The 14,978-nt window shown below is 40.1% G+C and overlaps 2 protein-coding genes across 2 annotated transcripts in view; both read right to left on the bottom strand.

Moving 5' to 3' along the window:
• Positions 1 to 3,439: 3,439 nt before the first annotated feature.
• LOC121374813 (plasminogen-like) lies at positions 3,440 to 10,653 on the bottom strand. The gene is made up of 4 exons (XM_041501925.1): positions 10,641 to 10,653; positions 8,714 to 9,001; positions 6,412 to 6,603; positions 3,440 to 3,976 (listed from the first exon to the last, which is right to left on the bottom strand). Exons 1-4 carry the CDS (start codon positions 10,651 to 10,653, stop codon positions 3,690 to 3,692), a joined length of 780 nt encoding a protein of 259 aa, XP_041357859.1. The 3' UTR covers positions 3,440 to 3,689.
• An 84-nt stretch (positions 10,654 to 10,737) lies between these two features.
• LOC121374812 (uromodulin-like) overlaps positions 10,738 to 14,978 on the bottom strand; it is a 16,309-nt gene continuing 12,068 nt past the window's right edge. Inside the window, exon 6 of the mRNA XM_041501924.1 lies at positions 10,738 to 10,903. Coding sequence (XP_041357858.1) covers positions 10,752 to 10,903 — 152 coding nt within the window. The 3' untranslated portion in view covers positions 10,738 to 10,751. The remainder of the gene's footprint in view (positions 10,904 to 14,978) is intronic.

Genomic DNA, 14,978 nt, shown 5'->3' with positions numbered 1-14,978 from the left:
GACTATTGGACGTCAAACATATGGTCATTCTGACAATGTTTTTTTTTTTTATAGCAAAACCGCTATCGCAACATAGGCTACTCTTTTACGACTGGCAGCAAGAGATCTTTTATTTGCGCTTCCCACAGGCAGGATAGCACAAACCATGGCCTTTGTTGAACCAGTTATGGCTCACTGGTCGGTGCAAGTGGTTTACACTCAGGGTTTGGTATCTGGATTAAAAATCCTATGCCTCGACTGGGATCCGAAAAGATAAACATGACAAATACCCATTAATGTTTATAAGTTAATAATGAAATAATGAAAAAGTCCTTCAAGGTCCTACACTATACAGAAGCCGATTCAGGAATTAGTTTAGGAAAAGCAACAATAATACTATTAGAAAACAATCGTAGCTCATACATTGCACGCGCGCAAACACACACAAACACACATACGCACACGCACGCTCATAGACACACATACCGTGCCACACACACACATACATACACACGCACGCACGCATGCGCGCGCTCCAACTTTGGAAAACAAAAACTTTGAAACAAAACAAGGATTTATATGTTTTAGCAGTTGGATCCATGTGCATATGGGTGAAACGGTGGTAATTACTCTTTTACAGGCAGCGAAGGAAGCTCAGTTTATACGACGTGAATAAAATACACAATCCAAAAGTTTTGTTATAAATGTCAATACTAATAATTAAATGGCTAGAAAATATATTTCTTTTTATCAGTCGCGTGTGCAAGGCGAGGGGGAGGGGGGAGGTTTGGGGATCGAACAACCCTTGCTGCAAGCGAATTTCTTTTTAAATATATATTATCTGAGGGAGCATGATTCGAACACTCTAGAAACTTCGCTCGCCACAGCCTAGATCTCCTTGCACTATTTCCTACAAACGCGCATGTTTTATTTAACATTTTTCAAGGTCTAAAACATACACTAAACAATTAGAACGCATTCTGTTTCGTATTACAACCCCCATCCAATCACTATTAATATACAGCACACACTGGACCCCGATTTACGAAGCGATCTTTGCGCTAAGATCACCTAATACGTAACGTGATCTTAGCACTAAGATCACTTAATGCGTAACATGCGCGATAATCACCAAATACTTAACATGATCTAAGCGCTAAGATCACCTAATACTTAACATGATCTCAGCGCTAAGATCGCTTCCGTAAAACGAGGCTCTGGAAATTAAATACCACCTGAACTGTATTTCAGCCAAAAAGGCTATTTCTGTATATACTGTGTATCTACCGAGATGTGAATAAATTACTTATGAGAAGCACATCTATGTGGTTCCAGCTCGTTAATTAATTATCATACATTTTCATGCAAATTTACGATTTCCGTCGTTTTCTCTAGGATACATTAAATATTGATATAACCAGAGTGTCACTTACTGTCAATCTTTTTCAATAGCCTTTGTATACACATAGCGTCTGTGTTTTGTATCCACGAAATGCTCACGATTACTTGTGAAGTGTAATGAATGAATGAATGTTTAACGACACCCCAGCACGAAAAATACATTTTGTAAGTCACATGGTCAAAACTAGGTAGTGCTTACTTAATTCCCAGGGGCCTAATTAACTAAACTGTCGCAACTTTGCGATCTCGCAGTGCAATGCTAAAAGCCTTGCAAAAAGGATTCTTTGTTGTCTAGCAGAGCCTAAGAGAGCTTTGTGAATTAGGCCCCAGTATAATATGCGATATTGTTTGTATACTCACACGAGTTATTTCCCTTCATAACATTATGGTATTTTTGTTAGACAGTTCGAGATGCAACTGAAGTAATAATATAATCAAATAATTCAATAGAATTAAGACTGTATTACTCAATGCGTCTGTCTGTCTATCTGTCTGTCTGTCTGTCTATGTCAGCAATTTCTTCAGAATTCTATTTCTAAAGTAACAAGTGCATTGAAGGGACTATCTTCAGTTTGCACAGTTTTCAGCAAAGCCGGACAAGTCATCCACGCTATGGGAGGAACTGGACACAGCCATGTGTAAGACTTCACGACCGGCGAAACACGTTCCTGCTCCTTTCAGTTCAACTCGTCACCTCCGACGGCCTCCGTTAAGTCGAACAAGGCTGGATCTGTTGTTAAACGGAAGGACGTCACTCCCTCGAGTGACCAGCCAGCCAAGGTACGTGGCCTTCCACGTCTAGCCGCGGGAAGAACTTCGCGGCGTAGAGTCTGCAGGTCAGCAAGACCAAGCCTCAGTTTACCAAATACCTCATCGGCGATACCACCAACGTGGGCTCACTGCCGGGCGGCATCCAGGAGGGAACTCTCAAGCGTTTCCCCGACGGCAGTGAGTTGGCAATTCACGACGCGGACCTTGACCATGGAGAAATCTGCATTATGGTGACGTCGCGCCGGGATGGTCTTTACAGACAAAGAACTCTCTTCAAGGAGATGCACAACACCACCGTCCACAGGATTCTGAAGATCATCCCCGGCGCACACTACGTCGATTTAGCGAACACCCTGCTAAATCACAGGTGGGGGGAACGTGTAGCGCAGTTTGACGGCAGACACTTCATCAATTCTCCACAGGAGCCAACCCCTCCAAGCACCTTCACTTCCAGGTAACGGCTAGTCAGACTTTAAACATTTTCGGCTCCAGTTCCAAAACCTATGTTGTTTGTTGTTGTTTTTTGTTGTTGTTTTTTATAAATAGTCTGACGCACTTTTTGTTTTTGCCAACCCGTCTATTTGCTCAAATCACCAGAAACCTTTTCAGCCAAACACTCAGTTTATTTTTTGACTCAACTCTTTTTCAGACAGGAGTAAAATTTATTCTCTTTTGGCTTAGGTCTCTCTGAACTTATTCTAAATTTTATTACAAATTCCGCCCACTTCCAACTTAATCCCGCCCCCCCCCCCCTCCTGTGCCGGACTTAGCCGCTGGGGATGTGAGAGACTCAGCCCGTGACAGGCGTGCTCGAAAAACCAGTGTTATATGAGCACGGTAAAAGAGTTGAGGATCACGATCAGTTTGCCACCATTGTAACACATTTCCAAACATTTGGTAATTTTGACAAATATTCTTAGAGAGGAAACCCGCTACAGTTTCCTGTTAGTGGCAAGGGATCTTTTAAATGCACCATCCCACAAACAGTATAGCACATACCATGGCCTTTGATATGCCAGTCGTGGTGCACAAAGGGGATCGATCCCAAACCGACTGCGCAACAAACGACCGCTTTACCACTGGGACCCTTGAGAAAAAGTTTGAATTCCAAGTCTTCAAATACGGCATTTCCAGCCTTCTGCGCACAATAATGGGGGGGGGGGGGGGGGGGGGGGGGGGGAGGAATGGCTGTGCGCCACTACACCCCTGTAGGTGATGACATTTCTCTCTAGTATTTAGGTTCACTATCACTTTAAATTTTAATGACAACACAACACAATGAAACAGTTCACGACTTTATATAAACTTCAAAAGGCTTGGAATTGTATAATGGAAAACAAATGCTATCGTGGGATATGATATGTGCAAAATGTTTGCAAAATGTTTGTAAGGTGGTTTCTAAATTGGTTCTTTTTGATAGGCAACAATATTTTTCAAATTATTAACATTTTACGTATGTAGAGTTTCTTTTGGACGTCAGTATATATCATGTTTGACATTCGGACTTGATGTTCATGTCTGTCTCTACTGGAGTTATTTCATCCCATGAACTGGCACGCGTCAATGCCACACTTCTCGAAGCGGACAGATCGGTCCGTGGTGTGGCACCACGGCGTTAGGTCGCCAGACGGGTCGCGGCAGTAGTTGGCGACTTCGTCGAACGAGTCGTCCGTCAAGTAGTCGGCGATTTTGGTGTAGACGTGCGTATGAGGGAACATGGAATTCCAGCGCTGACACTTCCGACCACTCTCCGTCGTGTTCTTGGTGCCAGCATAAACAGCTGATGTCCTTTTCGGGCCAGAACTCAACATGTAACACGTTTTGTCTGGACAGTGGAAACAAAAAGAAGAAAAAAGAAGTTTGTGTGAGCAAAAATAATAGATAGCGACATTTTACCAATTATAAAATATTACTATTTAATTCATCCCCGAAAAACGTTATTAGCAATTTGGCATATTTATATACTACATGTACTATAATATTATGTTAAAAGCAAATTAGGCTATTTAAATAATTGCATTTAAAAATTTTAAACTTGCTTTTTGTCGATTTAGTAATGAAATATATTTGCCAAATTTAACTCTTTGTTTTTCGCGTTTAGTTAATTGGCTAACGGCAACTTTAAACTCGAATTTGAAATGAGAGTATACATCTGACCAATGGGCAATTCCACGATAACTAACGTTACATTTTTAGGCAATTTTGAATTTCAAATACTTGTATTTTGGTAACGTTTGTGTCTGACTGTCAGGTTCTTATCTGAAGATCATAAGCCATGCAATGCTGCAATACAAATTCACCTGAGCCTTAGCGGCCATTCCTATCTTAACAGGCGTGCGCTAAAACAGCTTGCTCTGAATGTGTGATTCCCAGTCGGGAGCTCCACGCGGTAAGACGTGTTTGTTTCGCGTGTGCACACTGCACGTGCTTTCGTGTGCTCGACTTGGGGGTCCTTCATTTCGTTGTTTTTGTCAGCGAAATGAAGTTTTGTACTGGGATGTATGCGGCCATTGGAACTGACTGAACGCTGGAACGCTTCTCGTTTCGACAGCCTGCACCACCAGGTTGGATTCTTTTTTAGCGAGATTCCTTGCCTCCACGTCATTTCTCCGTCTGACTGTCGACTTGGGTTTTTTTCGTGACTCGTATGACGGCCATTCTGCAGAACGCTACGGTTGTTCGCGTTTAGTCTCTACATGTCCGAGCAGTCCTAGCAGCACTGGAAGATTGACACTGTAAGAAAAAATAGGAAGCGGGGTCGGCCCCTACTACTCTTTTTCTAGACTTTACCTTCCTTTATAGTGATACCATCTCGTATCCTGCGGAGTCGGGCCCGTCCGCACCACTATACCAAACCATGACGACTGGACTATACCCTAGTCTGATACTCTCTCTCGTTCAGACGGATCCGGCTTCTCAAGATCTGTATTTCAGCACAGCACTACACCTTCAACGTCTATCCACTGTCAATCTAGGGGTTTTCTTGACGGGATGCAACCCATCTCGTCCCTTTAAGCTGTGCACCCAAACCGCCTTAACGAGGCCACTCGCGTGGACATATCGATCGGACTTAAAACTTTTACATCTGCGTTCAAAATTTTATGTCGAAATTACTTCTTTTAAAAAAAAATATTATTAAATAGTCCGATCCTCTCTTCTTTCTCTTATTTAATTTTGGACTGTCCTTCTAAAATGCTCAAAATTCTGCCCATTTTCACCCCCACCCCCCCTCCATCCCGAGTCAGGCCACCGATCGTATTGGAGGTCGGACTCGGGATGGGCGTGTTCGAAACCCTAGTGGTATATGGGCATGTTAAACTAGTTATCATCATCATCATCTGAATGTGTACGTTAATCCCATACCATTGGCGGCCATTTAATTAATTGTGACTGACATTACAAAGATGTAATGTTTTTGTAACCTCAGTCACAGTCAATTAAATAGTCATCAAAGTCTATGTTAGTAGCCTATTAATTAGCTGTTTGTAGTCATCTGGTATGAATGTAACAGCTACAAACGTGTAGAAAAGACAGGTAGCCTACATGCATTGAAAATTTAAAACAATGGCTAAAAATGTAAGATATGGTAAGCAGTCGAACAATGGCTGTAACTGTTTCTGTGTAAACGTTTTCATATCAAGATCAACTTAAAATCTTATGACTAAAAAAACCTAATACACGAGAACGTCACAACGCATGCACTCTCACAAATTTTGACATTTATATATTATAATTTTTGGCTTAAATACATAGAAATAACTATATTCAGGGAAACAAACCAGTTACGTAACTTTGTTAAAAGAAGACATAGATAGCTAAAATAGTACAAATCAGGACGTGGGAACGATATCTGGAGGTGGTGGGGGAGGGTATAATTTCTTAAACGAGATCACATCATCTAGTGGAGGGGTGGGGGGGGGGGGCACAAGCCATATTTTAAATCTTTATTTATATAGAGTAAGACAAAAACAACAACAACAACCCAAAAACCCGTTCTCGATTACAGGGGGTGGAATGCCCTTCCACGGCCCCCGGTTTCTACGGGCCTAAAAATAACAAAACAAACCCCACCCAACAAACGAACAACAACAAAAACAATATAACCCCCAACCCCTCAAGAACCCCTACTCCACCCCAACAAAACCCCACCAAAAATACAAAAAATCTAAATATAAAAAACCCCAACAAAACCCATCCACAACCACCCCCCCCCCCCACCATCAACACACAAATAAACGAACCAAAAAGCGGAAAACTCACGAGCACAGATTACAGCCGCGACTTGCCAGTCTTCGTTTCCCTGATTATCTCCCTTACAGACGGCCCGAGCACTGTTCACTCGGACCAATCCGTCCACACACTCGTACTCCGCCGTCACACTGCCATCCTGTCGCTTTGTCATCGATCTGACTTTGGCGCCTGCTACAAACGGTGCGATGCTGCAGTTTGGACCTATGTAAGAGAGGTTAAAAGTCATAACACCGCCATATGATAGTATAGCATCATTTATTAATGCAAGGTGCAGGACGAAGTCCGGTGGTACAGCGCTCGCTTGTTGCGCGGTCGGTCTAGGATCGATCCCCATCGGTGGACCCATTGAACTATTTCTCATTCCAGCCAGTGCACCACGACTGGTATATCAAAGGCCGTGGTATGTTCTATCCAGACCGACCGCGCATCAAGCGAACGCTTTACCACTGGGCTACGTCCCGCCCCCAGTGGAGCTTTGGAGACTGTTCGACTGATGGACGGTGCCCGTTTTAATATAGCCCACAAATCGCATTGCAGAGGATAAAATTAATTTTGACACATTTTAATCCTTTTTAAACATGCACTGATATGTGCATCGATAGGTGGATCCATGATTTTGTAAGGTGTATGTGTGTGTTTGGGAGAGGGGGGGGGGGGAGGTCACCAAATTCTTAAAAGGGCAACTTTGAGATTGCCGAAGGCAGGGAGCGAAATATGTACTACAGACTGTATTCGTGGGCATGCTTCCCGGAACATTTCCAAATAAAGATGATCAGAGACGCGTTTCTTTAGTGTTGTATATTGTGAATTATGAATTTGTAAAATAAAGTAATTAAAATGGCCGTTTGTATAGGCGGGGGTGGTGGTCACGAGATCCTTACCTGCATTACATCTAGAGATCTTGCAAGAAAAGCCACCAACCTAAATTACAACTAGTGATCTTGCAAGAAAAGCCACCAACCTAAATTACAACTAGTGATCTTGCAAGAAAAGCCACCAACCTGGATTACATCTAGAGATCTTGAAAGAGAAGCCACCAACCTAAATTACATCTAGAGATGTTGAAAGAGAAGCCACCGACCTGGATTACATCTAAAGATCTCGAAAGAGAAGACACCAACCTGGATTGCATCGAGGGGTCTTGAAAGAGAAGCCACCAACCTGGATTACATTTTGGGATGTTGCAGTTGAGCAGGTATGAGGACATTCTAGAGATTTTGCAAGAAAAGCCACCAACCTAAATTACATCTAGAGATCTTGAAAGAGAAGCCACCAACCTAAATTACATCTAGAGATCTTGAAAGAAAAGCCACCAACCTGGATTACATCTAGAGATCTTGAAAGAAAAGCCACCAACCTGGATTACATCTAGAGATCTTGAAAGAAAAGCCACCAACCTAAATTACATCTAGAGATCTTGAAAGAGAAGCCACCAACCTGGATTACATCTAAAGATCTCGAAAGAGAAGCCACCAACCTGGATTGCATCGAGGGGTCTTGAAAGAGAAGCCACCAACCTGGATTACATTTTGGGATGTTGCAGTTGAGCAGGTGTGAGGACATTCTAGAGATTTTGCAAGAAAAGCCACCAACCTAAATTACATCTAGAGATCTTGAAAGAGAAGCCACCAACCTAAATTACATCTAGAGATCTTGAAAGAAAAGCCACCAACCTGGATTACATCTAGAGATCTTGAAAGAAAAGCCACCAACCTGGATTACATCTAGAGGTCTTGAAAGAAAAGCCACCAACCTAAATTACATCTAGAGATCTTGCAAGAGAAGTCACCAACCTGGATACATCTAGAAATCTTGAAAGAGAAGCCACCAACCTGGATTACATCTAGAGATCTTGAAAGAAAAGCCACCAACCTAAATTACATCTAGAGATCTTGCAAGAGAAGCCACCAACCTAAATTGCATCTAGAGATCTTGCAAGAGAAGTCACCAACCTGGATACATCTAGAGATCTTGAAAGAGAAGCCACCAACCTGGATTACATCTAGAGATCTTGAAAGAAAGGCCACCAACCTAAATTACATCTAGAGATCTTGAAAGAGAAGCCACCAACCTGGATTGCATCTAGAGATCTTGAAAGAGAAGCCACCAACCTGCATTACATCTAGAGATCTTGATAGAGAAGCCACCAACCTGAATTGCATCGAGGGATCTTGAAAGAGAAGCCACCATCCTGGATTACATCTAGAGATCTTGAAAGAGAAGCCACCAACCTGGATTACATCTAGAGATCTCGAACGAGAAGCCACCAACCTGGATTACATCTAGAGATCTCGAAAGAAAAGCCACAAACCTGGATTACATTTTGGGATGTTGCAGGTGAGCAGGTGTGAGGCCAGTCTGGACAGACTGTTCGAGTAACACCACGGTTTTCCCCGGAAGTTCGGATCCTGACAGTAGTTGCTGACGTCAGACAGGCGGTCGACGTTGAAGTAATATGGGAGGATGGTAGCGCCCGCATGCTTGTACGGGTATTGTGAATCAAACCGCTGGCAGGTGAAATTGAACCACATAGATTTTCCGGTGGATAGTGTCCCAGCATACAGTGCCTTTTTCTCAACAGTGATGTAACACTTGGTTGCTGTTTAGTAAGATATAATAGTTATCACAGATTCACATGATACTTGTCAATATGTTTATAACACAGTTACATATCGTGACAACAATTTGGTCTACATGACTGCTTCCTTTTTTATTTTAAGGGAAACACACATACACACATGCACGCACGCACACGCATGCACCTACACACACACATATATTTATCTTATAATATTTTTCATTTTCAGTGCAACAAAATATGTGATATTTTTCAGATCACATACTTTAAGAATTTGATATAATATTATTATATATAAAAAAATGAAAACTGTTTGTATGTGTATTGAGCCAGAAACACTGCAGTTGATCAATGTGCCTTAGATATATTTGTGTGGTGATGTACTGAAATTCGTTGACAACTGTAAATATCTAGGTCATATTATATGCAAAAATATGAAAGAGATAAAGACATTAAGCGACAGTATAGAGCCCTTTGTGTACGTGCAAACATGTTGTTACGGCGATTTGCAAAATATTCAGAATCTGTTAAAACACAATTATTTGTGAGTTATTGTAGTAATTTGTACGCGGGTGCATTATGGGTGAAATTTATACAGGATACCATGAAGGATCTTAACATGTTATAATAATGCATACCGATGGATGATCGGACAACGACGACCATACAGTGCCAGCAATGTGTTTGTCAGTCATCGAGTAAAACGCTTTGGTGCTTTATTTCGCTCAACAGCATATTCGCTGAAGAGCAGAATCGAAACTTGTGTATGTCAAGTCTGTATGTGTAGATCGCTGGCACAAGCTACTGTATATTATGTAATCAGTTTTGTATGTGATTTTTAAATATGTTCTATGGATCACTGATCTGAAATAAAAAATATATTATTATTATTATTATTATTATTATATTATTATATATTATTACCGCCTAGGTAATAACTTCTTACGATCACATCTCATGGTAAGGAGTTCCTAGACAAACAATAGAATTGTTAAATTGTAGATGATTACAATGTAGGTAATAACATCCTACGATCACATCTCATGGTAGAGAGTTCCTAGACAAACAATAAAACAGTTAAATTGTAGATGATTACAATGTAGGTAATAACACCCTACGATCACATCTCATGGTAGAGAGTTCCTAGACAAACAATAAAACAGTTAAATTGTAGATGATTACAATGTAGGTAATAACATCCTACGATCACATCTCATGGTAGAGAGTTCCTAAACAAACAATAAAACAGTTAAATTGTAGATGATTACAATGTAGGTAATAACATCCTACGATCACATCTCATGGTAGAGAGTTCCTAGACAAACAATAAAACAGTTAAATTGTAGATGATTACAATGTAGGTAATAACATCCTACGATCACATCTCATGGTAGAGAGTTCCTAGACAACAATAAAACAGTTAAATTGTAGATGATTACAATGTAGGTAATAACGCCTTACGATCACATCTCATGGTAGAGAGTTCCTAGACAGTTAAATTGTAGATGAACAATGTAGGTAATAACACAGTTAGAATTGTAGATGATGATTACAATGTAGGTAATAACATCCTACGATCACATCTCATGGTAGAGAGTTCCTAAACAACAATAAAACAGTTAAATTGTAGATGATTACAATGTAGGTAATAACACCTTACGATCACATCTCATGGTAGAGAGTTCCTAGACAAACAATAAAACAGTTAAATTGTAGATGATTACAATGTAGGTAATAACATCCTACGATCACATCTCATGATAGAAAGTTCCTAGACTCCAATTTGGCGGGAACACGTTGCTGTCGGATTTCCTTCTCGTAATTTGAAATCATCTTTACAACCATACGTAATCTTCATCCCATCTTCTGACTTTTTAATTACTTCAGCACCAAACAGCTCAGGTTGTGTGTAACATGCATCCGCTGACAAAATATAGACAGATATTGCTGTCATACATAAATATTATTGAAAGGTGCATTAGGTATTTTTCAAGGTAAGATTATTAAGATCTTTTTTGTCAGCTGTTTATTTCTGACGGTGTTATTTCTTTCTTCAGAGTATGATATTAGTTTTATTATTATTAAAATGAGTAGAAAATAATGGCAAGTCTGCCATAGTCGGTATGAAAAGGGTCTAAAATCGGTATGTGATTTATTTACACCGAATGGTATGATAAAGCGATTCATAAGAGTTAAAAATGAATATAACTAAATGGTAATTATTTACTATACTTTAAAATACTTTCATATATCCCAAAATATTGGTTACGCAAAATAAAAGGACATATGTTAACTTTGGAAACCCCAGATAATGACAATATTTTAAAAAGAATGCAAAAATCGAAAAGCTGTAAATTTATTTACTATTTATATATATATAAAATCAAGTGTTTTCTACATTACATATTGCGAATAAATGGTCACAAAAACTTAATACAAATATTACTGAAGGTAATTTGTCAAAATGTTATCAAATTATAAAACAAATTACCCCTCACATTAAAACTCAAAACTTTCAATCCAAGCTTATACATCGTATTTGACAACAAATACGTATCTCTGTATGTGTGGCATACAGGCGGATAATAAATGCAGTTTTTGTGCTAACGAACAAGAATCTTTGGAACATACATTTTTATATTGCCCTCACTCTAATCAAATATGGAAAACATTTCAAATTTAGCTCGAAACAAAGATAGGATCAGTTATTAAATTAAATATTCAATATGTTTTGCTGGGTATCCCTAGTCAAAGCATTTTAATAAATCATCTAATTGTTATACTGAAAAGATACATATATAGTTGTAAATATAAAGAAAAGCTACCAAAATTTATGGAAGCTCTTAGTTTTATAAAATATTATCGAACAATAGAAAAATATATTTTAGGGTACAATGAAGACCGCTTTAAATAATAATAATAATAAGTCCATCAATTCCACTTAGTTTATTTTTACGCTAATGGAAACATCCTTTCAGCTGGAGATTTAATTTTGTTACTAATATAACTGTCCTCCATGACTTTGCCAATTCCTATTTCGTAATAGAAGTACATAGCTATTTTTCATTATTATTATTTTGCGATGTTATTTCTTCAAATAAGATGTATAATATTTATTATGTATATGTGTGTGTAGTATACCCAAGCCACGTGGGTATATAACACGGATGTAAATGTGGCATTTCATGGAAATAAACTTTTGCCCCCCCCCCCCCCCCCCCCCCGAAAAAACCCAGAAAAAAAGAGAAAGTCTGCCATAGCCGTAACAGAGCATTCATCAAAGAGACGACTTAAATTTTTGCAGCCATTCAAAATGATTCCGTCTTATGGAGCCTTTTTGGCGATTAAAAATACATATTGAGTATATTTTCTTCTTTAGAACATTAGTGTCTGTATATCCAGAGTGTTCTCGGTTGTGTGTCTGTAGCAGTCACGTTTCATCTTACTTCGAAATATATATTAAGTACGAAGTTACTGGACGGTAAAATCTGGTTTGGGCTACTATAAACACCTTGTTGATGCAGACGCTGATATTCTAAAACGTAAAATATCTTTAGTATGTAATTCTAGTCATGAAAACCCTCATCCATAGTAAACCATCATCCATAGTAAACATTCATCAATAGTAAACACTCATAAACCCTCATAAATAGTAAACCCTCATCCATAGTAAACATTCATCCATAGTAAATCCTCATAAACCCTCATCCATAGTAAACTCTCATAAACCCTCATCCACAGTAAACTTTCATAAACCCTCATCCACAGTAAACATTCACAAACCCACATCCACAGTAAACCCTCATCCACAGTAAACACTCATAAACCCTCATCCATAGCAAACCCTCATAAACCCTCATCCATAGTAAACCCTCATAAACCCTCATCCACAGTAAACCCTCATCCATAGTAAACCCTCACCCACAGTAAACCCTCATAAAACCCTCATCTACAGTAAACCCTCATAAACCGTCATCCACAGTAAACCCTCATCCATAGTAAACCCTCATCCACAGTAAACCCTCATAAACCCTAATCCATAGTAAAGATTAATCCATAGTAAACCCTCATAAACCCTCATCCACAGTAAACCCTCATAAACCCTCATCCACAGTAAACCCTCATCCACAGTAAACCCTCATAAACCCTCATCCACAGTAAACCCTCATAAACCATCATCCATAGTAAACCATCATCCACAGTAAACACTCATCCACAGTAAACCCTCATCCATAGTAAACATTAATCCATAGTAAACCCTCATCCCCAGTAAACCCTCATAAACCCTCATCCAAAGTAAACCCTCATCCATAGTAAACATTCATCCATAGTAAACCCTCATAAAGCCTCATCCACAGTAAACCCTCATAAACACTCATCCACAGTAAACCCTCATAAACCCTCATACATAGTAAGCCCTCATCCACAGTAAACCCTCATCCACAGTAAACCCTCATCAACCCTCATCCATAGTAAACCCTCATCCATAGTAAACCCATATAAACCCTCATCCACAGTAAACCCTCATAAACCCCCATCCACAGTAAACCCTCATAAACGCTCATCCACAGTAAACCCACATCAACCCTCATCCATAGTAAACCCTCATAAACCCTCATCCACAGTAAACCCTCATAAACCCTCAACCACAGTAAACCCTCATCCATAGTAAACCCTCATAAACCCTCATCCACAGTAAACCCTCATCAACCCTCATCCATAGTAAACCCTCATAAACCCTCATCCACAGTAAACCCTCATAAACCCTCAACCATAGTAAACCCTCATCCACAGTAAACCCGCATAAACCCTCATCCACAGTAAACCCTCATAAACCCTCATCCACAGTAAACCCTCATAAACCCTCATCCACAGTAAACCTTCATAAACCCTCATCCATAGTAAACCTTCATAAACCCTCAAGCATAGTAAACCCTCATCCACAGTAAACCCTCATAAACCCTCATCCACAGTAAACCCTCATAAACCCTCATCCACAGTAAACCCTCATCCACAGTAAACCCTCATAAACCCTCAACCATAGTAAACCCTCATCCACAGTAAACCCTCATCCACAGTAAACCCTCATCAACCCTCAACCATAGTAAACCCTCAACCATAGTAAACCCTCATCCACAGTAAACCCTCATCCACAGTAAACCCTCATAAACCCTCATCCACAGTAAACCCTCATAAACCCTCAACCATAGTAAACCCTCAACCATAGTAAACCCTCATCCACAGTAAACCCTCATAAACCCTCATCCACAGTAAACCCTCATAAACCCTCATCCACAGTAAACCCTCATCCACAGTAAACCCTCATAAACCCTCAACCATAGTAAACCCTCATCCACAGTAAAACCTCATAAACCCTCATCCACAGTAAACCCTCATAAACCCTCATCCACAGTAAAACCTCATAAACCCTCATCCATAGTAAACCTCATCCATAGTAAACCCTTATCCATAGTAAACCCTCACCCATAGTAAACCATCATCCATAGTAAACCCTCATAAACCCTCATCCACAGTAAACCCTCATCCACAGTAAACCCTCATAGACCCTCATCCATAGTAAGCCCTCATCCACAGTAAACCCTCATCCATAGTAAGCCCTCATCCGCAGTAAACCCTCATAAACCCTCATCCATAGTAAGCCGTCATCCACAGTAAACCCTCATCCATAGTAAGCCCTCATAAACCCTCATCCACTGTAAACCCTCATAAACCCTCATCCATAGTAAGCCGTCATCCACAGTAAACCCTCATCCATAGTAAGCCCTCATAAACCCTCATCCACTGTAAACCCTCATAAACCCTCATCCATAGTAAGCCGTCATCCACAGTAAACCCTCATCCATAGTAAGCCCTCATCCGCAGTAAACCCTCATAAACCCTCATCCATAGTAAGCCGTCATCCACAGTAAACCCTCATCCACAGTAAACCCTCATCCATAGTAAGCCCTCATAAACCCTCATCCACTGTAAACCCTCA

This window comes from Gigantopelta aegis, chromosome 6 (genome assembly GCF_016097555.1).
Source record: "Gigantopelta aegis isolate Gae_Host chromosome 6, Gae_host_genome, whole genome shotgun sequence".
Lineage (NCBI taxonomy): Eukaryota > Metazoa > Mollusca > Gastropoda > Neomphalida > Peltospiridae > Gigantopelta > Gigantopelta aegis.
This window is presented reverse-complemented; position numbering and strand designations above follow the sequence as displayed.